This window comes from Artibeus jamaicensis, unplaced genomic scaffold (assembly GCF_021234435.1).
Source record: "Artibeus jamaicensis isolate MK-2021 breed Jamaican fruit bat unplaced genomic scaffold, CSHL_Jam_final contig_332, whole genome shotgun sequence".
NCBI classification, from domain to species: Eukaryota; Metazoa; Chordata; class Mammalia; order Chiroptera; family Phyllostomidae; genus Artibeus; species Artibeus jamaicensis.
Window position 1 is genome coordinate 13,696,914 of NW_026521788.1, and position 24,699 is coordinate 13,721,612.

Here is a 24,699-nt window from a genome sequence, read left to right on the forward strand (position 1 = left end):
TGAGCCACACCAGCCAGGGCCAAACCTGCAACCTTTCGGTGCATGGAACAATGCTGTAACTAACCGAACCACCTAGTCAGGATTAGCAGGAAACCAGGTTAGTCTCTGGTGAAAGTGAACCAGAGAGATTCTGGATACGGGGGCCCAGGTAGAGCAGAGAGCCATGGTGAGGCTCTGGATGAGAACAGGTGCTCAGAGAAAAAGATAGCACAGGTGTTGTATGGTCTCTGGGGTTAGACTGCCTGGGTTCAAGTTCTTGTTCTGCCACTAGCTGACGTATCTTGAGGAAGCTACTTTATTTTGGGGGGTCTCTATTTTCCTATCCATAAAAAATATAATAGTAATATTAGTACCTTATAGAGTTATTATGAGTATTAAGTGGGTTAATATACAAAAAGTATTTAGAAGCTGGTATGCAGTAATCACTCTATAAATACTAGCTACCATTGTTATGATTAAAGTATGCATACAAGACAGAGACACTGATAGTCCCTTTTCCTTTTCCTTACTGTAAATCAGTGATTTTCAACTGGTGTGCTGCAAGAAGTTTTGAAACACACAATACCTGACCACTTAGTCAGGGGCACTGACCTCTTCTCCCTTTGATTGTCAAATAAAGAATGACAACAGCCAACACAACTGTAGCTGTCCAGTGTGAATGAATCAAAAGTATACCTATTTCTTTTGTCAGATGGGCAAAAACTTTATTTTTTGTGTGTGTGCTGCAGGATTTTAGTGATTACTTTCCGTGTGCCATGAAATGACAAAGGCTGAAAATTGCTGCTGTGTGTTACTCACACAGGTGTACACTGCACAAGGCTGGAGGACTCATCTCTCGAAACTCGGAACTTCCCCCAGGACAGGACGTCTAATGCTGACATGGAGGTGCTCCAGCCCACCCAACACGCCTGCCTGGAGCCCCGACTGCACTGTCACAGACCTTCCACTCAAACGCTGGTGCAGAGGGTTGGGTGTAGACATTTGTGGGAAACCCCAACGTGAAAGTGAGAAATCTGAGGAATTATGGACATATGAGAGGCACAACAATTCCATTAAAGAAAATATCTTGAATGTTCTCAGAAAGGTCACAGAAAATACCGTACCCATAAAACAAGAGTTGGACGCTTTAAGAAAAGAAGCTATCAGAAAATAAGATACTGTTCTTGAATATTAAGAGCATAGAAAAAACCAAGAGGAGCTCTCAGAATAAAAATAATGAGATGAACAGTAAAAGAAAAAAAATGAGACAATTTGATTTTTAACTCTGCCTGTATTGCTTTGATAAATAAAAATTAACTTTAAAGGGGACAGCTGAAATTAATCAGAAGGTTTTTAGCAGGAGGTTGACATGATTTGGTTGACAGTTCATATGGCCACTCAGACTTCGAAATGGAAGCCAATTGCAAAGAGGCAAGGACGGAAGTGGGAAGCCAGTAATGAAGCTGTTACAACGGCGCGGTGAGGGGTGCTGTGGCCCAGAAGGCGGCAGTGGGGGAACAAAGACAGATACGGGCTGTGTGACAGAAAAGAAGAACAAACAGAGGGCTCACAGGAGAAGCACTCAAAAGGCCCAATAAAAAATTGTGACCATATGATCTCGCCCACAAGTGAAACATAATAAACCCCCTCCCCGTCAAAAAAAAAAGCCAAACAAACAAGCAAACAAAATAGAACCAAAGACATAGAAATAAAGAACCAACTGACAGTGACCATAGGGGAGGAACTAAGGGGGATGATGGGGAAACGAGGGGAAGAGTCAAGTCCAACAACTTGTATAAAGGATCCATGGACAAGGACAGCCAGGGAGGATTGAATGTGGGGGAGGAGGGGAGGGCAGGGTAGGGGACAGCAATGGGGTGGGGGCAGCAATGGGGTGGGGACAGCTGTAATCGAGCAACAATAAAAATTTTTTTAATTATAACTGTTTATAGGATAACACCTCTGTCAGCTTGCCGAACTAAACTCTGCATGTCAAATGAGAGGTGGAATTGCTGAGACCACCTCAACCCTGCCCATCTTCACCAGAGCAGGAAACGCTGACTAGGGTACAAATGGGAGTAACGTGTACTTTTGTTGTTTTGATAATGTTTGGAGATAAGGCTCTTTATAAAGCTTAACAGAGCTTCCAAAATCAGTGATCAATACACATAGTTGTGATCATGAAGAAGTTCCAAAATTTATTTACAAATGTTCTCTTTTTGAAATAGTGTCAAATGGTTTTGCCATTAAAAAATCTAGGAGACACTTAATAGAACAATTTTTCCAGGCAATCTTCGTGTGTTCTTTTCTCATATGTGAGCTCTCCCTGTGGCACCAACGGAGGTGCTGTCTTTCCAAAGTTTCTATCTGTATCCAGTGCCATCCTCTTCTTCACTAGGCTGTGAACTCTCGAGGGATAAACCAAGAGGCTGAGGAAAGAGAGCCAGTCCCAGTTTTTCCTTCCTCAACAAGCAGTCGTTTCTGAGTGATGAAAATTTCACAGCGTAAAATCAAGTACTAAGTGCTCCTGATAAAACAACACACACACACACACACACACACACACACACACACACACACACACGGCTGTGTGGTAGACTGTATTCTTTCTGAAGCCTTTGTAAACCCAATGATTTTGAGGTTCTCCAAAGACTTGGTGAACACAGTCACTCTAACTGCTAAACTGAAACTATGGCATTTTCTGTGGAATTCAAAAGGCTGGGTTAAATAAGCTGTAAAAAGATTCAAACCTAAACACAGTATAACGCCCCAGGACCTAGGAAGAAATTACCTTGGTTTTTGAAAGAATGGGGGCGGCTCGATCCAGCAGCATCTCCACCACCTGCTCGTGGCCACTCCGGGCTCCACAGTGCAGCGGCGTCAGGCCGTCCTGTGGGGCAGAGAGCGACAGCTTCGGTTAGAGTCACCGGAATGTCTGTAAATGCAGAGTACTTCTTCAAGCTCCAGTGCAGCATCCAACGTGCTGTGGACCAGGGAGCTGCAAACGCTCACTGAAATTATTATAACTGATATAATAATTTCGTATTTTAATGAGAACTAAAGATTTCATAGGTTTAAGTGGTTGTAAAGTATATGATTTCCCACTAACATTTAAAACTATAACCATTCACTACTCTGAAATATCCAATGGAATCTAAATAAGTAAATTGATATCCATCATTTAAAGAAATATACAAATAAAACTTGAAAATAGAAATTTGTAACAGGAATTTTACAAAATTTCTGGGTTTTTTTCCTCTTGCATTTTTATTTTTATATCACTTCCCCCATATAATTTTATCTTAATGTATTATGCTTGAGTGTTTTTTTATTGATTATCATATGATATTTCTCTGCCACAAAAATATATAAATTTAAATTTAAAACAGGTTTATACATTTCCTGAGAACAAAAGCTTTAAGTGTTAGGCACAAATGTCCTGATTAAAATTATACTTATTCAAACACAATTAACTGATTAAAACATCAAAAATGCATTACAAATATTGTGATTATTAAACAGCGGTAATGATTTATTAAACATGCCTCTCTCTTTTAAAAAAACATTTATTTATATTTAGACAAAGGGGAAGGGAGGAAGAAAAAGAGGGAGAGAAATATCAGTGTGTGGTTGCCTGTTGCACGTCCTACCCCAGAGAACCTGGCCTGCAACCCAGGCATGTGTCCTGACTGGGAATCGAACCAATGACCCTTTGGTTTGCAGGCTAGTACTCAATCCACTGAGCCACACCAGCCTCTCTTGATGAGATAGATTTTTTTTCACAACTAGTTCACATATCTGCTAATAAATATTACTTACTGCTAAAATGGTTTAACATCAATACTCTCTTAATTTTTGCTTTTATAAATGTTAGTTTTGAGAAATCTTATCTGCATAAATAAGTAGATGGACTTTGTTATAGCAATGTCACTAATTCTCTGAACTCCTTCTGAATTACATGCCAAAATCACTTAATAATTTTTTACCAAGGTTTTCTTAAATGACCCATCTTAAGACAACTTTATTAGAACCTTCATTTCTGTTGGGAGCAATAAGATTTATAGTCATTCAATATGCAGAAGAGTATGTACTCCAATCATTACAGTCACGTAATACAGGTCTTAACAGGACACCGATATTCCGAACTCTTCCCTTTGCTCCCCTCGTATCCCCTCGCCCCCTTTACTTGCAAAGGTTTTTGCACCCTGGTACATGTGGGTGAGAGTTAGAAAGTTAGACTTTTCTATCATATTAAGAGAAAAGAACTATTGTTTGAAGAGTAGGTGGGAAAGAAGCATTATCAGGGAGTTAAGGAAGTAGAAAGTTACTCACTTAAAACCATCTAAATGGCCCTAAACCCTGTGGAGGAGTTTTTGCACACCCTAGCTTGCGTACTCCCCAGCTGGAAGACTGCCGCGGTTGACGATACCTACCCCAAGGAAGGTCACATTTTCTAAAATATACCAAAATGCAATTCACTGTATTTAATCACTTTTTAGACTGTGTGAGCAGTTCTTGAAAGGAAGCCTAATTATCCTAATGTATAATCAATCCTGTTTCTAAACTACTAGCTAAATCTCAGTAGAATTAAAATTCCTTAACTGAAATGAGATTCACAAACAGTGTGTGACCTGATTTGAATATTCTCTGAGCATGTTTAAATGCTCTGCCTTTCATACTGATTTAAAACATGTGTTCTTATAAGCCAAAGTAAAGCAATATAGCAGTCTTTCAAGTCGGAAGCAACATTTTGCTAATAAGATAAAAATCTGAGAACAAATAAAAAACACCATGAAGCCCAAATGCCTTCCTAGTAGTGTTAACCTGAAAATATCTGAAGGAGCAATGACAATGATCACATCTACCTTCCAGTACACAAAAATATTTCACATTCTATCCCTGTAATTATGTTTTATGATCTTAAAGGTCAGATTTGTTTTTTTACCATTTTTCCCATAACCATACTCTAAGACACCAAGTGTGGTCACACAGAAAAAAATCATTTTAGCCCAACTCATTTACCCTTGAAAAACAATCTTCCAAAAGCAAAATGTCACATGGACAATTCAAAGTATTTGGCAATCTCAGAGCAAAATCATCTCAATTCCTTAGTCCTTCGAAACACACTGTTCCACAAAGACATAGATTTTTACAGATTTCACATTTAATAAGTTGTTAATTACAGAAAACCCCGAACAGGGTTCAGACTGTGGGACACCAAACAGCGCAGTGATGTTTAGGTGCCAGCGCTCAGTGTCAACGACTGTTGCCTAATCAGTCTTGATTCATTAATATCCTGACCTCTTTTTCTTTTTTATAGTATTTTTAAACAAATCCAAGACATGGTATCATTTTATACTCACCATTACCCCTGTATGGAAGGTATAGTCTTTGTTATACACATGAAGACGCTAAGGTTCAAAGAGGTTAAGTGATTCACCCAAGGTCACACGGTTCAGACCGAGGCCAGTGCTGACTGAGAGACACGGTCAGGGAGGTCTTGGGGAGAGTTGGAAAGACAAGGGCCCTCTGCTCGGACTCTGGGCCAGGCCCAGCCTTCCTTTACCTGCATTCTGAAGCTGGTGCCTCTGATCTTTGGTGTGTACTTACTAAAAACTTACAGAATCTAAAAGACTCAGGAACATTAACCTTTTTCATCACTCTAAGAGCTAGTGAAGTGCTATTTTCATTCGTATTTATTTATCTCTTCAACCTCCCATATGCCCACCCAAACTGGGGATTATATGTGCCTGGACTGGGAATCAAACCCTCAACCTTTTTGGAACATTGCTCTAACCAAGTGAATCAGTCCACCAGGGTGCAGTGCTATTATTGTTCTACCCATTGCTCCTTTCATCACCATGTTTCAATGATAAAGTTGGCCAGCTTCCCAAGTCAGGTTCCTGGCTGAACTGCAAAGAGCCACCTGAAGTACAGTTCTTTGTTTTTATTGTTGTTCAGTTAAAGTTGTCCACATTTCCCCCCACTATGCTCCCTTGCCCTACCCACCCTCATCTCCCACATTTAATCCTCCCCCACCCCCGTTGTCTTTCTTCGTGGGTCCTTTATACATGTTCCTGGATGACCCTTCTTCTTTCCCCATTATCCCCTCCCCGCTCCTCTGTGGTTACTGTCACTTTGTTATTTCAATGTCTCTGGTTATATTTTGCTTGCTTGTTTGTTTTGTTGATTAGGTTCCACTTATAGGTGAGATCATAGGGTATTTGTCTTTCACAGACTGGCTTATTTCACTTAGCATAATGTTCTCCAGTTCCACCCATGCTGTTGCAAAGGGTAGAAATTCCTTCTTTTTTTCTGCTGTGTAGTATTCCATTGTATAAATATACCACTGTTTTTTGATCCACTCATTTACTGATGCGCACTTAGGCTATTTCCAGCACTTGGCTATTGAAAATTGTGCTGCTATGAACACTGGGGTGCACAATTTCTTTTGGATTGGTGTTTCAGGGTTCTTAGGGGATAATCCCAGGAGTGGAATTATTGGGTCAAAAGGCAGTTCCATTTTTAGTTTTCTGAAGAAATTCCATACTTTGTCCCACAATGGCTGCACAGGTCTGCATATTCACCAACAGTGCACTAGGGTTCCCTTTTCCCTACAACCTCACCTGTGCTTGTTTGTTGGTTGTTAATGATGGCCATTCTGGCCTGTGTGAAATGGTATCTTAATTCTGGTTTTAATTTGCATCTCTCTGATGGCTGGTGATGCTGAGCATTCTTTCATATGTCTCTGGTGTCCGTTCATGTCCTTTGCCCATTTTTAAATTGGGTTATTTGTCTTCCTCGTGTGGAGTTGTGTGAGTTCTTTATGTATTTTGGAGATCAAACCCTTGTCTGAGGTATCATGGCAAATGTATTTTCCCACATGGTTGGTTCTTTTTTCATTTTGCTAATGTTTTCTTTAGCCATGAAACACAGCTCTTTCAACTGTAGCTTTTACTTGCAGTATTTTAAACATTGATTACAAGTGGCTAATGCCTTTGGATCTTCTACAAATGTCCTCTGGCACTTTTCAAAGGTGCATGCATGCCTCTTCAAACAGCCAGAATCCTGGCAGGAGAGATGCCTCATCAGGAAGCTGCACAAGATGTCACGACTGCCTGGCTCACAGGCAGTGTTGGACTGGCTGTTGGGACCTTCACAGGTCAGTGGAAACCTGGTATCTAGAGTTAATGTAAGATTTTTAATTAGCATCGCTGTTTTCATCATCATGAAGATGAAGACCAGACCAGCTAATCCACAGTGAGAAAGAAAAGTACCTGCCATTTAGTGATTCACACTTAATTCAGTAAAAAAAAAAAAAAAAAAGAAAAGAAAAAAAAATATATCAGACTTAATACCTATTTGGAGGCACAATATAAATATTTAAATTTTGAATTAATATCTTTGGTTTTGAAAGAGGTATGGCTTTTTACTCACTTTCCTGAAACACTGTTCTGATTATGATCTTCAGTAACTACCATTCACGCCTTAGCCAAGTTCAAATTCCTCAGGTTAATACTAAAAGTCTTCTAACATTAGTCACAGCTGCACTTGACCTTCTCTATTCCCTTCATATCTACTCCAATTAACAAACTCTTTTTTGCAGTGTCTGGCAAAAGTTTATCATTTTCTTCCTTTTCTGTTTTGCCCACATTACTTTATATACCTGGAAGTTCTCTTTCTACTTCCTCCAAAATCCAAATCCCTATTGGTTTTAACTACAATGTTTCTTTGAATCCTTTTGCCAAAGTAAACATGACCATCCTACCTTCAAGGCTCCTAATTTACTTAATCTGTGCCTCTTTGGGGAACCTATAGCTTTGTACCTGGTATTTAATTTTTTAGTTACTTGTGGGCATGCATTATTATTTCACCCATTCTGCTTTTAGGACAATGTTACTTTTGAAAATCTTTACCCAAGGATTTATATTTATTGATTTTTAGAGAGAGAGAGGAAGGGAGAAAGATAAGAAAGAAACATCGCTGTGGGAAAGAAACATCATTTGGTTGCCTCCCGTCTGTATCCTAACTGGGGATTGAACCCACAGCCTTTTGGTGTATGGGATGTCACTCCAACCACTCGGGTCGGTCAAGGTTACAAGGTTTAAGGGACATTTAAATCTCAGAAAGAAGGTAATTTAGTACCATGTCTGTGAAAGTTGCTTCATAAGAGTGATAGAGTTAATTAATAAGTGGAATGAGTTAGTAAGTAAATTTTTGGTCTAGTCTTTTAAAAATTGTTTTCCAACTAGAAAACAATTAAAAATTGCTTATCTTTTTATCCTTCAGAAACATTTTTATTGTTCAGAAACACTATTAGAATAGCCTGTCTTACCTTCCAGAAAAGCGAAATTCTCAATAGATAAGTGACTTGTAAATGGGGACTCAAGAATATGACTTAGTCTTTTTAGCTCTCAGAGTAAGAGAATAAGAGAAATATAAGAATGTTTGCTCTAAATAGAGCAATTGTTTTCCTCTTTCAAACTCGGAATAACAGAAGCTTTATAAAAGGGCTAAGGTGAATATTGTACTTTACAACATAGCGGTGAACTCACTTACTCCTTTCCCTAAAATGACAGCAATGCATTTTCTAATACAAAATAAGGATTCTTACCTGCTCCCAACTCCCAGAAATGTACAATTAATACACAGTGTCACTTAGAACGGGTCCTGGGCCAAAAAGCAGTTCACCTGCACACAGCGGCATCAATCTCCAGTTCACAAAGGCTATTCTCGGGGCTCAAGGGAGGCCGCCTCAACAAAGGCAGCATATGCATTTGGACAGGAGAGAAAGAGTGAGTTGCCATAGTAACATTATGGGAGGAAAATGAAATTGCATGGAGGTAGTAATTTTTTTCCAATTCCCCTGATTTTTAAAGCACTAGCATAATGGACAAGCATTCCCTTGGGCCGAATTCTGAGGCAACGCAAACTGGCTAGGCCAGGTCTCATATTTCATTTCAGTGACGGCAATCTTATTAGTGAGGTGGGGAGCTGCACTTTACCGGCTGGAAAAAAAATGCTCTCTTGTGTCAGCCTAAGAGCAAAACATTGCTCACTGGAAGGTCAGAAAGACTTTCACATCCGGATTTTCGGGAAATTAAGGCATCACACCTAGGAATACTGAAGCCAGAATATGTCCATAACAGGCTGAGTTTGCTCAACGCCCAAACTGAAATGACACAAATTCATGACTTGGGATATACTTTCAAAATGAGACACTTATTTTGATTTATATTCTCTAGTTTCTTTTCCATTCTTTCTTCTAAGCAAAAATCTCACTATGGAGAAGGAAATGGAAATCAAGCAGAGAGAACTCTATGGACATGTACTTTTTCTTTATCATGGATGTAGAACAGGATGTGACATTTAACTGAAGACTGAAAACAGCAAGGAGTGTTTCAGAGAAAAGCCTTATGACCACAACCAGATAAATTAAAGAGCATCAGTTATAGTCTAATGGCTATTCTCACATCTGTATTTTTCACTAAAAATTCTGACTGTATCCTGACTTTGTATGTGTTAGGCAGTTGGCCTAAGAGGAAGTAAAATAACATTTTTGGAACCCCTCTATTGCCAAAGGTGCTTTATACTTGTGATCTTATTGAACCTCTACAACTCATGAAATGGCATGAGACTGAGGCGTTCCATATATAGAGGAGAAAGCTGCTCCATTGGATTAAGGTACCTACTCAAGGTAACATGCAAGTAAGTATTTGAGATTAGATTTTAAGCTCAGTCTTGCCTCTGTCAAACAGATTGGATTCCTTCTAATATACCAAGCAATTTCCCTTAAGGATAAAGAATTCAGGGGAGATCCAAGATGGCTGCAGAGAAGCTGGAAGCTCTGTCTACTTGCTCCCAGACCCACCCAGTCTAGCAGTTAAATCGAGAAGCAACCAACTCAAAAATCCAGTGGAGAGTGAGAGCATGTGTGTATATACACGTGAATGAGAGTGCAGAGTGTGCATGAGTGGGCCTGCAGGGCCTCGGGAGTAGGTATCCTGGACTGCCCTAGGTGAGCAACTGCTTCCTTTGCTGCCCAACCCAGCACTTCTGGCTGCTCAGATCAGAAGAAGATGCAGATTGGCTCAGGAGCCGCGAGTCCTGGGGTGGGGTGGGGGCAGAGATGGCTGCGGAGGTGTTGGCTGCAGAAACAGCGGGGTGGGAGCAGCCTGCCCAAGGCTGAGAATCACTGGTGGGAGCTGCAAGAGCACCCCACCACTGCCCCGCATTATGGTATCACTGCAGCACTCTTTGCAGAGACATCTGGGAGAGATCCGGAAAGAAACTTTGTCTAAAACTGTCAGAGGCTCTGACAGGCTGTGGCCAGCCCTGACTGAGACTTAGTGATTTGGGGAGAGGAAATGCATGGACAACAGGCCCCTCGGGGCTCAGTGCTGCAGCACAGGGTCCACACAGAAATTCTTTTAAAAGAGGAGATCAGGCAAGACTCAAGACTTGGCAGGGACCCAGTGCCGGTGTGCATGTGTGTGTACGTAGCGGCTCTGCAAACAAAGGACTCAGAAGGATAGAGTCATGCTGAAGGTACCTAACCCAGCATGTCTGGCGAGCAGAGAACTGTAGAGAGTAGAGAGTTCAGGCTCGAGTCTCCAGTGAGAGTGGCAGGCTGGGGACTAGACGACCAGGAGCTGAATGCCTGAGATTTGCTGCAGCCTGGAAAGACCCTTCATGGTCAGGTGAGGCCATTCCCCACCTGTGGGATTACAGGCTCTGCACATCAGTGAGGCCAGGCTCAGGAGCCCCCTGCTGGGTGCAGCTACAGAGGAAAAAAGAAAAAGCCCTGAAAGGGCCCTTTACCAGACACTATGAGCTACACTGTCCTTTGGACTCGGATCCTCTGAAACCGACAGAGTAGAGAGATTAGAGAGAGGTGCAACAAGGGCCGTTCAGGGTCCTGCCCAGCCTCAGTGCCTAGATAGAGCTGCTGTCTGTGAAAAGAAACGACTGCCCCTTTTATACAGATTGGCCCCTCATGGGAAATGGAGAGCAAATTCACCAGAAATCATACATTACTGGAAAGACCAAAATGTGTCAAGAGGGGACAGGGAAACACTCCTACTATCTTCCCTGAAGACTGAGTGCCCCCCCAGTGGGTAACCCAGGGCTCCCAACCTCCCAATCTCACCAGAGGGCCCCTCTGAAGGCAGATGGAAAAGGTACTTGCAGTTGTCTTATGTCATTAATGAACCACTCCTGGGCCCTGGACTGAAGGAAAGCCAGCAGGGCAGAACAGTGGGGACCAGCCAAATCTGAAGGAGACAGGCACAGCTTATAGTCTTGAACAGGCTGCCTAGGGCCAGACTAGGACACCATCTAACATCATCAGGGGTGAACCCAGAAAGAGAAGACAGTGGTAAACACTATATTCTACTGAGATGAATTCCACTGTGGTCTTTATGATTTGTGTTATTTACTTTCCTGTACAGCTTTTTAACAGTCAGATCTTTTCCATTAAGTTTGTGCCTATTATTTCACTAGTTCTTATATTTTAATTTATTTCAAATTTCATATTTTGATCCTGCCTTCTCTTACTTCATTTATCTACTTCCATCATCTTCTTTTTTTAATTTTATTTTTTCTCTTGCTATGAATTATTTTTATTCCATACTCTTACTATTTCTCCCCCACTCCAGCCTCTCAAAACCATTTTTGTTGTCATTAGTCATTTCACATTCCTTTCCCATTCTTAAAATACCCTTATTCTCTCTCTACCTTTATCAATCTTTGCTCATTGGTTGTGAATATGGTGGTGGCTGTTGCATTTCTTCAATGTTATTTCTAGATCTAAATACTATTTTTGTATTTCAAATCTCGAATTTTACCATTCCCCTCTACTGCTCCCTTTTGCATTCCTCTTGCCTTTTTTTTTGTTTTAAATTTTATTTTTTCCCTGGCATAGCCTGGTTTTCATTCCTCACTCCTTGAATTTCTTCTTCCTCTATCCTCTAAAAATCACTTTCCTCTAGAACTTTCATAAGCTTTTCTTTCTTTTTTCCTTCTTTTCCCTATTCCACCTAAATTATCCTTTGCTCATATGTTGTTGATTGATATTGCTGTGATAGATCTTTTTCTCTAATTTGGTTCCTATTTTTTTCACTATGCTTTTAAAAGTTTTTGTTTAAACCTAATACTACACTCTTCCCTTTTCTTACTCCCTTCTTCTTCTCCTTTTCTATTTATGATGTAAATTTTATTATTTTTTTCTCTGCCTTGTTTCTGTTTCCTACTCTTATTATTTCTCCTCCCTCAACCCTTCCCAAAATCATTTTTATTTCCTTTAGTCATCTCATATTAATTTTTCCTTTCTTATAATAATCTCAATCTATTTACACCTTTATTAATATTTACTCATTTGCTGTTGATAATGTGGATGTGGCTGAGGGCTTTGCTGGGGGGGGTTGTTTCCTGTTTTGTTTTGTTTTTTCCTGGAATCACCTGTACAATATCATATAAGACACAGTGAGCAGTGTGACTCTCAGTCAGCCAGCTGGAGGGAAGGACCCACCAAAGAATGACCTAACAACAACTAGATCCCAATTATAATTAGAGAGCCCACATAAATGACATGAATGGCATCCCAAGGGCATCCAGCTCAGGAGTGCAAGAAGACTGCACCACTGAGTCCTACTGGTCTGCTACCACAGAAGGGCAAACCACAAAGACAGAGAGTCAAAGCAGATAAATCTAATACATAGAAGCAAAAAAGAAGAGTCACCTAAAATAGGGAGACAAAGAAATAATCTTCACTTGAAAGGAAAGGAGGAATCCCCAGAAAGGGTGCTTAAAGGAATTGAGAAAAGCAAACTATCAGAAATGGATTTCAAAATAATGGTTATAAGAAAACACAATCCGTATATATGCTGTCTACAAGAGTCCCACCTCATATCAAAAGATCTGCATAGGCTGAAAGTGAAGGGATGGGAAAAAATAATTTAAGCAGACACAAAAAGAAAGCTGGGGTAGCAATACTTATATCAGACAAATTAGACTTCAAAACAAAAGCCATAAAAAGGGACAAAGAAAGTCACCACATAATACTTAAGGGAATAATCCAACAGAAGGATATAACCTGTATGAACATATAGGCACTCAATACAGAAGCACCTAAATATATAAGGAGAATCTCGGAGGACTTCCAAAAAGATTGACAACAGTGCAGTCATCATAGGGTTTTTAACACTCCACTGTCAACAATGGATAGATCTTAAAAACAAAGAATCAACAATAATATTGTGGCACTGACTGACACTCTAGATCAAATTGACTTAATTGATATATTCAGAACCTTTCACCCTAAAGAAGAAAAATATGTATTCTTTCCCAATGTACCTGGAACATTTTCAAAGATAGACCACATGATAGGACACAAAACAAACCTGAACAAATTCAAGAAAATTGAAATCACAACAAGCATGCGCTTAGATCACAATGGATTGAAACTAGAAACCAACCCCCAAAACATTCAAATACATGAAGTCTGAATAACGTTATTAAATAATGAATGGGTAAACAATGAGATCAAGGAAGAAATGACAAAGTATCTGGAAACAAATGAAAATGAACACACAACAACCCAAAACCTATGGGACACAGCAAAAGCATTCCTGAGAGGGTAGTTCATAGCAATAGAGGCCTACCTAAAGAACAGAGCCCTAAGCAAGTAGAAGGAAGGAAATAATCAACATCGGGGCAGAATTAAATGACATAGAGACTAACAGAACAATTCAAAGGATCAGTAAGTCCAGGAGCTGGTTCTTTGAAAAGATAAACAAAACCAACAAACCTTTAACTAGACTCATCAAGTAAAAAATAGCGGACCCAAATTAATAAAAGAAGAAATAAAAGAGAAGTTACAACTGTGACCACAGAAATACAAAGAACTGTAACAAATTACTACGAACAACCATATGTCAAGAAATTGGTTAACCTGGGTGAAATGGACAAGTTTCTAGAAATGTACAATCTTCCAAAACTGAATCAAGAAGAAGCAGTAAGCCTGAATACACTGATAACAACTAGTGAAATTGAAGCAATAATAAACGAACTCATGGCACACAAAAGCCTTGGACTGATGGCTTCACAGGTTAATTTTACTGAACATTTCAGGAAGAACTAACTCCTATTTTTCTCAAACTATTCCAAAAAATTCAAGAGGAGGGAAGACTCTCAAACTCATTTAATGAGGCCAGTAACATCCTAATTCCAAAACCAGGTAAATATACAACAAAGAAAGAAAACTATAGGCCAATATCGCTGATGAACTTAGATGCTAAAACCCTCAACTATTGGCAATCCAGATTCAGAAATACATTAAAAATATCATACATCATGATAAAGCAGCATTTATTCCACAGACATAAAGATGGTACAGTATTCATAAATTAAAAAATGTAATACAACACATAAACAAAATTAAGCACAAAAATCACACGACCATATCAATAGATGCTGAAAAAGCATCTGATAAAATCCAGTAACCATTTATGATAAAAACACTCAGCAAAGTGGGAACAGAGGGAGCATTCCTCAACATAATAAAGGACATGTATGAAAACTTGTAGCTAACATCATGTTCAATAGACAAAATCTAAAAGCTTTCCCCTTAAGCTCAGGAAGAAGACAAGGGTATGCGCTTTCACCGCTTCTATCCAACTTAGTATTAGAAATTCTAGCCCAAGTGATCAGACAAGAATAACAAATAAATGACAATGAAATTGGAAAGGAGGAACTAAAGCTGTCACTGTTTGCAGATGATACAGTAGTGTACATAGAAAACCCTATAGTCTCCACCAAAAACTACCTGACCTAATAAGTGAATTTTTCAAAATAGCAGGACACAAAGTTAATATTCAGAAATTGAAGGCATTCTTGTACACCAACAATGAAATAACAGAAACAGAAATCAGGGGGGGAAATCCTGTTACTATAACAACAAGAAAAATAAAATACTTAGGGATAAACTTAACCAAGGAGGTAAAAGACCTGTACTGGGAAAACTAGAGAAAACTGAAGAATTAAGAAAGACACAAATGAAGGGAAGCATATACCATGTTCATAGATTGGAAGAATTAATATCATTAAAATGTCCATACTACCCAAAGCAATCTACAGACTTAGTGCAATTTCTATTAAAATACCAATGACATATTTTACAGATCTAGAACAAATATTTTTAAAAATTATACGGAACTAAAAAAGCCTCCAAATAGCCTCAGCAATCTTGAGAAAGAAGAACAAAGTAGGAGAGATCAAAGTACCCTATATCAAACTATACTACAAGGCCATTGTAATCAAAACAGTCTGGTACTGGCATAAGGACCAACACATAGATAAATGGAACAAACTAGAGAAGTTAGAAATAAATCCATGTTTCTATTGTCAAGCAATATTTGACACAGGGGGCATGAGCATACAAGGGAGTAAAGATAGCCTCTTCTTATGTACTTATTTATTTTGATTACTTTTAATTAAAATAAAATATTTTGATATAATATATATTACAAAATATATTTGTAATAAATATATTTTGATATATTTATTACAAAGTAATAAAATATTACTTTTAATATTTTTTCTACATTACCTATTAGTACTCTTATACCCCCCAACTCTCAGAATCACCACACTGTTGTTCATATTCATGAGTCCTTTTTCTTTTTTGCTCTATTAGATAGCCTCTTCACTAAATGATGTTGGGAGAATTGGTCTCATACAATGCAAAAAAAAAAGAGAAATTAGACCACCAACTTATACCATACACCAGAATAAACTTAAAATGGATAAAAGACTTAAATATAAGTGTAACATCATAAAAGTCCTAGAGGAAAACATAGGCAGTAAAATTTCAGATATCCCATGTAGCAACATTTTTTTGCTGATAGATCTCCTAAGGCAAGGGATATAAAGGAAAAAAAGAAACAAATGGGACTACATCAAACTAAAAAACTTCTGCATGGCTGAAGAAACCATCACCAAAATAAAAATGAAACTAACCACATGGGAAAATATATTTGCCAATGATACATTGGGCAAGGGTTTGATCTCCAAAAAATATAAAGAACTCATACAACTCTACACCAGGAAGATAAATAATCCAATTAAAAAATGGGCAAAGGACCTGAACATACAATTCCCCAGTGATGTATGGATGACCCATAGACATATGAAAAGATGTTCAACATCACTAGCCATCAGTGAGATGCAAAGTAAAAGCACAATGAGATATCACCTCACGCCTGTCAGAATGGCCATCATGAATAAATCAACAAACAATAAATGCTGGCAAGGATGCTGAGGACGGGGAACCCTAGTGCACTGTTTCTGGGATTGAAGACTGTTGCAGCCACTGTAAAAACAGTACGAATTTCCTCAAAAAAACTGAAAATGGAACTGTCTTTTGACCTGGTGATTCCTGTGCTGGGAATATACCCTAAGAATCCTGAATCTCCAATTCAAAAGGGGTGAACATATGCACGCCTATGTTCGTAGCAGCACAATTTACAATAGCCAAGTGCTGGAAACAGCTAAAGTGTCCATCAGTAAATTAGTGGATCAATAACTGGTACATTTACACAATGGAATATTACACAGCAGAAAGACAAAAAGAGCTCCTACCCTTTGCAACAGCATGGATAAAACTGGAGACATTATGCTAAGTGAAAGAAGCCAGTCTATGAAAGACCAATACCATATGATCTCACCTATAAGAAGAATCTAATGAACAAAATAAATGAAAGAACAAAACAAAACCACAAGCATGGAAACATGGAACAGACTGAGGGTGACCAAAGGGGAGGGGATAATGGTGGAGAGAAGGGGAAAGGACTAAACAAAGAACATGTATGAATGACCCATTGACATGGACAAGCGTGAGAACTGACTGTGGCAGTAGGGATTTGGATGGGCAGAGAGGGCAAAGGGGAAAAACTTGGGACAGCTGTAATAGAATAACAGTAAAAGTGGTTAAATAAAATAAGCAGCAGAAAAAGAGAAAGAAATAGAATGTGAGCATTACCAATCTGTATGAAGGGAAAATAGGAGAAAAAGATTACTTTCTGAGTACCAGTTCTTGGAACTACGTAGCACTGATATAAAATAAGAACTATCCTGAGCCTCTTTTGTAGAGCCTTTAACAGAACAAGGCTTAAAGGGCATATTAAATTCACCCAGTACATTTACATCTCTAACTTCATTAGTGAAATGAGCTTTCCTCTATGAAGTTAAAGTTATTAGGGGAGGAAAAAAGGGAGGGAGGAAGAAAGGCAGGGAGAGAGACACATGCTCCTGTCACTCTCGGAACTCTTTTCAACTCTCAAAAAAACATTCTTTCCTTCAAAGAGATTTTCATGTTTGGAAAGCAAAGGACATTTCTTGACTACTTGTGCATTTTTTAAAAATTAAGGCTATGTTTTTGGAGCAGTTTAAGACTCACAGAAAAAAATGAGGTGCAGGCATTCTTGACCTTCTTTGATTTCAAATAAATTCTTTCACTTAACTTTTAATATTTGTGATACAAAAATAAAAAATGAACGTATTTTTAAATAACATATTTTCAAATTTGTCTCTATTAATGTAGAACCCCAGAGTCTTCTGCACTATTTAAAATGCTCTCATCAACATGTCTATATTAGAACTCCAAGGAAGAACATTGTATTAGAATTTTCTCTTTGATAGAGACCATTTTATGACTATTAAATATTTAATATATTTGTCAAGAATTTATTTTTAACCAGTGAAATCACACTTTTGGAAATATAATAGAAAGTAACAGTCAATACCAACAATTTCTTTACTTTCATAGTTAACCTAAGAAATAGAATCAGGTGTATTTCTTGGAATGAACAGCCTAAAACTAAAGGACAGCAAGTGTCCCCAGAATAGTAAGAAGTTAACAATTGACAGATTCGAGGTACTCTAAAAACACTTAATCCACTTGTGCACAAATGTCTCTTTATTCTAATAAATCAACTGCATGGCATTAACTTCAGGAGGAAAAATTATATTGCCACAGTTCCAGTATGAAGTCAAGTAAATTAAGACCTTTTGGCAAATGTACATTAAGGAATGTATCTTATTTCTACATATTCAGCAAATAGTTATTACATCCAATATATGCCAGAAAGTGTGAAAAGTGCTACCAATACTAAGATGAATGTATGGCTTTCAGTGTCCAGGTGCAGCTTTGGAGGTAATGTACTAATGGGATTATGTAAAGTGTGGGGAGTGGCCCCTTGCTAAGAAAGCTTGAATTTGGGAGAGGTGAGGTTAGAGCATCATTCTGGGAATCAGAGTATTGTTATTACTGACTCTACCCAGAACTCCTGCATCTTCTCTGAGCACTAAATAGGAGCACAGCTGCTGTTATTACTGGATGGAGAAGAGTCACAGTGAAAAGACACGGAGAACTAACAAGATGCCACAAAGTCTTAAAAAGATTCTAAATTTAGGGTTCACATAGAACCTCTGATTGCCTTTGAACTGTGATGCAAGAGAAAATGACAAGAGACCATCCATTGCAAAGTACCTTGTGTCTTCCCTCAACAGGTATACAAATACACAGTAGCTTTATAGAAAACAAGAATTAAAGAGAAAGAGACAGTGGGCTACCACAAATAGTCATTCTTAGCAAAACATTTTAATCTATCAAGAAACAAATAAAGCTATTAAGATATTGTTGAAAAAAATAAACACATTTCAAAAATGATTTAAAAATTAGGACTGAAAATTTTGCCTTGGTATGTGTTTAAATCTCTGTATATTGTTCTACCACTATTACAGATTCCCTACTTACTTATTCTTGCCAATTCTGCAGGATAATAAGATAACAAGCCAGTTGATAATAGCCAGCATTGTGGTGCTGGGAAAGTAGGAAAAGTTTTCTTGAAATGAGCTAAATAGAAACAGAACTGCAAGGCTCTGTGGTTCATCAGGTCCTAGCTAAACTCCTTCAAGAACATTAACGTAGAATCATTCTTTATGGTCCCCAGCTTTATCAACATATAATTGATATAACATTGTGTAAGTTTAACATGTGCAATGTGGTAATTTGATACACATATATATTGTGAAATGTTTGCCACAATAAGGTCAGTCAACAGTCTTCACCTCACATAAATTTTGTTGTTGTTATGGTGAGTACATCAAAAATCTACTCACAGCAACTCTCAAACACACAACACTGCTCACTCTGGTCACCATGGTGTACCTTAGATCCCTGAACTCGATCATCTTCTGATAGTCTTCCCCCTGACCAACATCTCCCCATTTCCCTCACCTCTCACTCATGATCAACCACCCTCCTATTCCCTGTGTCTATGGCTTGATGATTCCACATTCCACGTAAAGGTGACATCACGCAGTACTTGTCTTTCTGTCTGACTTATTTCGATTAGCATGATGCCCTGCACTTAGCACCCATGTTGTTGTGAATGTCAGGATTTCCTTTTATTTTTATGGCTACAAGATATCCACCCACCTCACACACATTTTTAATCCATTCATCTATTGGTAGACAGTTGTTTCCATGTTTTGTCTATTGTGAATAATGCTGCAATAAGCATAGGAGTATAGCTATCTCTTCAAGATAGTGATTTCATTTTTCTTTTGGATATATACCTAAAAGATGGATTGTTGGCTCTTATTGAAATATCCCAAATCATCTTTTGGAAATGCAGTTTAAATGCAATAAAGCTTTATCAACTAATTAATAAAGATAATTTTTTGGCATAATATCTGTGGGCGCTTTTTCATTAATAATGTCTCTTAAAAACTCTAACTCTTGTTCTCTAGGGGCATCCGCTTCTTTGTCCAGTCTTCTCCCCTGCTGACCCTACAGCTCTTCAGGCGTGAGCTGGTGTCACTGTCCTTTTTACTGGTTGAGACCCCTCTGAGTCTCTCTCTTCCCCTCCTGGGTCTCCAATGATGGGTAGATTGTTTCACTTAATGGCGTCCTCCAAGTCCTGCAGCTTTTGTTCATTCCTGTTCATTCTCATCTTTACTCCTCTGACTAGACCATTTGAAATACTCTTTCTTCTGCTCAGACCAGTCTGCTGTTAAAGCTTTCTATTAGATTCTTCAGTTCAGTCATTATTTCTTTTCTGTTTGGTTTTATTTTTGTTTTCTATTTCTTTGTTGAAGTTCTCATTTGTTCCTGTATATTTCCTCTGATTTCTTTAAATTTTTTGTGTTTTTTTTGTAGCTCTGTATCTTTAGGACAATTATTTCAAATCCTTTCTTGTGTAATTCCTATCTCCATTTCTTTCAGATCAGTTACTAGAAGTTTACTGCATTCCTTTGGTGATGTCCTGTTTCCCTGATTCTTCATAATCCTCGTGGCCTTGCACAGATGTCTGTGCATTTAAAGAGGTAGTCACCTGTTCCAGACTGCATGGGTTGACTGGTATGGAAATATCTTCACCTGCCAGTGAACATGAGCTGGAGCATGATGTAAACTTGGGTCTAGTGCTGCAGGGCACCAAATGCAGGAATGTGTGAGGGGTTCTGGGTCCAGGAAGGGCTGTGATATTTCATCTGTTCAGGCTGCTGGGGTCACAGCATTGACAACTATGTGATCCTTAGTGAGCACTGTGGGGGTCCTCAGTGTCACCTCCAGGTCCAGTGACTAGGGACTTGGGCAGGCAGTGGTGGCCAAAGCTGATGGTACACACATGCTGAGCCGTGGGGGCCAGCTGCAGGTGCCTGCATGGTGGCAGGGGTTGGTTTCAGAGATATATTTACTGGTGGGAGTCAGGCAGGACCAGCTACAAGGGCCCTCACTGTCACTGTGCATTACCATGGCTACAGGGTCCCTCTGTGGGTGCAGTGGAGGCTGGTGTTAGGAGCCAGGCTGGGGGCACACAGGTACACTGCTGTAGGGACTAGCTGCGAGTGAGCCCAGTGGTGCAGGCCACTGACAGGGGACGGAACCAGATCTGGCCCCACAAGCAGCTGTGGAGGCCCTGGCTATAGATAGGTTCTCCTGAGGCTCCAGGGTCTCCCATGGGTATGTGCACGGCAGTGAGGGCTGCTTATGAGGATCTGGTCAAGAACGAGCAGGTGCAAGACTGAGGGGTTTGCTATATATGTGCTCAGTGGTAGAGGCCAGTGACTGGAGATAGCGCCAAACTCAGGCCCGAAGCCAGCTGTGCGGGCCACAGAGCTTAGGTGCTTTCCCGAGGATGCAGCCGCACTTGCCACAGGCATGTGTACAGCAGCAGAGGCCAGTGCTGAGGCTCAGGCTGGTGGTGGTGTGACAGTGCACAGCTGCTGGGGCTGGCCCAAGCATGCGCACAGCCGTGGGGTCAACCATGGGCATCCAGCTGGCTGCTGGTGTGGATCCTGGGGTCTGGTGGTGGGGGACTTGGGAATGGGTACAGAGCAGGGAGGGACTCAGCACCTGCCAATGTGACCATCTGTGGGACAAACGCTGGTGAAATCGGCAGGGGGTCTGTGGCAGCTGTGCTGGCTGTTGGTTAAGTCAGTGGCAAAAGCAGCCAGGGCCTCTGCAGAGCAGGTCACAGGGAACTGCAGGGCCAACACTGGCAGCTCCTGCTTCTTTCTCTTCCTTGTTCCTTCCCATCCCTGTTGATCTTGGCTTTGCCGGTCTGTGCTGGTGTGAAGCTGAAATGGGTCCTTTGGGAAGTGCCCCTGCAGGCTGGGGAAGCTGGCCACTCACCCACTTTTGCTTTCCTGGTGAGGGAACTCCTTCTGGCTGGGGAGTGCTAGCCTGGGGGTGGGATGATACAGGCAGAATGAAGCTGTTGTCCTTCCCTTTCTGCGCAGTTATCTCAGGGCTTTTTTGGTTGCTGTTTCACTGTGTCCCTCCAGTTTCTTAAGCAGACTCCTGAGCTCTCTCAGAGCTGATTCGTTTGTGGATAGCTGTTTAATTGCTGATCTTTGTAGGGGGACAGGGGCTGGGTTCTCCTACTCCGTCTTAGTCATGTCACCAACCATGTATCATCGTGAAATTTACAGTAACTAATTATTCTTAGAGTTAAAATATCCAGTGCCCTACCAGCAGGAAGAGCTTGTGAAATCATGGGGACAGCTTCTCTGTACTGGGTGGGAAGCTAAGGCTCGGGAGGGTGAACTTGCCCGAGGTCACTATTTCCCCACTTGCAGGTCACATTAATACTAGAGATCAGGCACAGGGGATAAGAAAATTCACTCTCCTCCTGCTTTTCCAGCTGGTAGGATCTTGCTTAGATCCAGCCTAAATTACTCTGACCACCATCCAAGTTTACTTCCTCGAATGGAAGTACCCTAAGGGTCTGCTTTGAAACAGAACCCTTCATAAGGTCAGCAGCCCATGCAGGGAGCAAAGCCAGGGAGTGCACGGCCCGTTAGACTGTTGCCATCTGAGGTGAATCCAGATTCTTCTTCTCTACAGGGGAACTGGTGTGTATCAGGTGTGATTCTTGGTGCAGCGAGGCAGCCCTAACAGAAGCATGTACCTTGTAGGAGCTGGATGGCTCGGTAACAGTATTTTCTCAAAAGCCACTGGATTGGGTTGTTAAAAATGTGTATACATGAAACATCTTGTTTTCTGTTTTTGGGTTTGTCCCCAGGGCTTTCTGACATTTCAGCTGGCTCCTTCCCTTTCAAGCCCACACACCCAATCATTCAGTTATTTCAGCAAAAGAGAAGGGAAGCTTTGATGAGGAAAACACAAAATAGTTTACATATTTTGAGTATGTGCTGCACTTTGTCCTGTAGAGTCGGCCAGGAATTCAGTCTGTGCCTGATGGACATCCCACTCCAGGCAGGACAATGACCGAAGAATGACAGCTTTGCCATTCTCAGGTTCTCCGAGTCCCCTCCACACTCAAAGGTAATGCAACACAAGAGAAGGTAACCCAAGTTAAAACCCAGTGGGTGGTAGAAAGGAATCTGCATCTTGTTCAAAATAAGACAGCCTCTCAGAACAGGGAGGCAAAGTGGCGCAGAAACTACGTTTCGCACTCGTGGTCATCACGCAGCCCTTATTATATGAAATGTCAAAGGGCCTCATCTAAGAAAAAGATCGAAACTATGAACAGTAAAAGGACAACAAACTCACAACTATCAACAACTGAACCTAAAAAATAAACTAAGCAAACAACTGGAACAGGAACAGAATCACAGAAATGGAGATCACATGGAGGGTTATCATTGGGGAGGGCAAAAGGTACAGGGAATACCTTTGGGGAAGGTACAGGGAAGAAGAAGCATAATTGGTAGGTACATAATAGACAGGGGGAGGTTAAGAATAGTGTAGGAAATGGAGAAGCCAAAGAACTGTATGACTCATGGACATGAACTAAGTGGGGGGAGTGCTGGAGGGAGGGGGGGTGAAGGGTGGAGGGGGATAAAGAAGAGAAAAAAATGAGACAATTGTAACAGCATAATCAATAGAATACACTTTAAAAGTTTCCCAATGGATTTGGCAGTATTCATTACTTCACTTCTGATACTTTAATCAGAGGGATTTTTCCATATTTTTATATTGGCCCTCCCCTATGGCACTATATGCCCCATAAAGATGGGGCCAGAATTTCCTCTGTACCCTTTTCATCCCTGTTTACACCCAAAATAGCACGTGTTTGGTAAATGATGCAAAATGACCAATGATTGAAGGCTATATCAAGAAGACAAAAATGAGATAATTTCTAATCCACACGCCCACTGACACCACAGAGGGACATCCGGATCTCTCTCTTCAGGCTTCTCTTTCCTATTTGGCTGCATTATCCCCCCCTTCTCTCCACTGAGATTCTTCCTATTTATAAACAAATTGTTAAGCTCCCCGTGATCATCAAGAGGCATAAGCAAAACATCTGTCTTTTATGCCTTACAACTTCTTTGAACAGCCTATACTTAGCAGAAGACCCCTGGTATTTAAAGCAATGTTTTCTAGCATGCTTTATATACTGGCAATTACTTCTTATTAAGCTATGCAAAGTCAGTTCAATAAAATCTTTATTCAATTTACTTCTCCAGTCAGACAGTCCTTTACAGGTCAACCTTCATCTTCTTGCACTCCTTGTTTTTAGAAAGCTTGTTTCTGTTAAAATGCATACATGGTTTTCAGGTCCAGAAAAAGAAATCTGGGGCTCCTGCCAAATACCTGGAGCCGGGCTACCTTAGGGTTAGAATACGGGAGAAAAACTACCCAGCAGCTTCAGGAGGGCAGGGAAAGTGTCCCGTCTTGGTCTGTTGCCCCGCTATGTCTGGCCCCAAGTAGGCACTCAATAATCATTTACTGGTTGAGTGAAGAAAGGCGGTGAATGATAAATGATGTAGTCAATTTAGCAGTTACAGGAACCAAGTTCAGGTTACCAGGCTGGTTTTAGAAAACATGTAGATCAGGATTTTTGAAGGAAGAAGCACAGGACTGTGGGAGGTACAATTCCAAGACAGGAAAACTACCCAAAATTCTTAGACAGCTGGATATTTATGGCAAGACCTCTTTTTTATTAGCCTGGCTCCTGCTCACACTTTACAACAAATGCATGAAATGTTGAAAGAAAATGCCTTGGTTAGAAGCCTAATGCTAATTGAAACTGAGTAATGGCAGGGATTTATTTCGGACTTTATACCAGCACAGTTTACAAACATTAGCTTGATCTTATGACAATGCTGCATGGTGGCCATTAATTTTCCTGACTTGCAGACAGAAATTACATGCAGAAAGTCAAATAGCTACCTAAGTCAACTAGC

General features: G+C 40.2%; 1 protein-coding gene across 5 annotated transcripts in view; it reads right to left on the bottom strand.

The window, feature by feature from the left end:
- Positions 1 to 24,699, bottom strand: part of ANK3 (ankyrin 3) — a 326,106-nt gene that overhangs the window by 160,247 nt on the left and 141,160 nt on the right. For all 5 annotated transcript variants that reach the window (XM_053663869.1, XM_053663868.1, XM_053663866.1 and 2 more), the window contains exon 9: positions 2,771 to 2,869. In XM_053663869.1, coding sequence (XP_053519844.1) covers positions 2,771 to 2,869 — 99 coding nt within the window. The remainder of the gene's footprint in view (positions 1 to 2,770; positions 2,870 to 24,699) is intronic.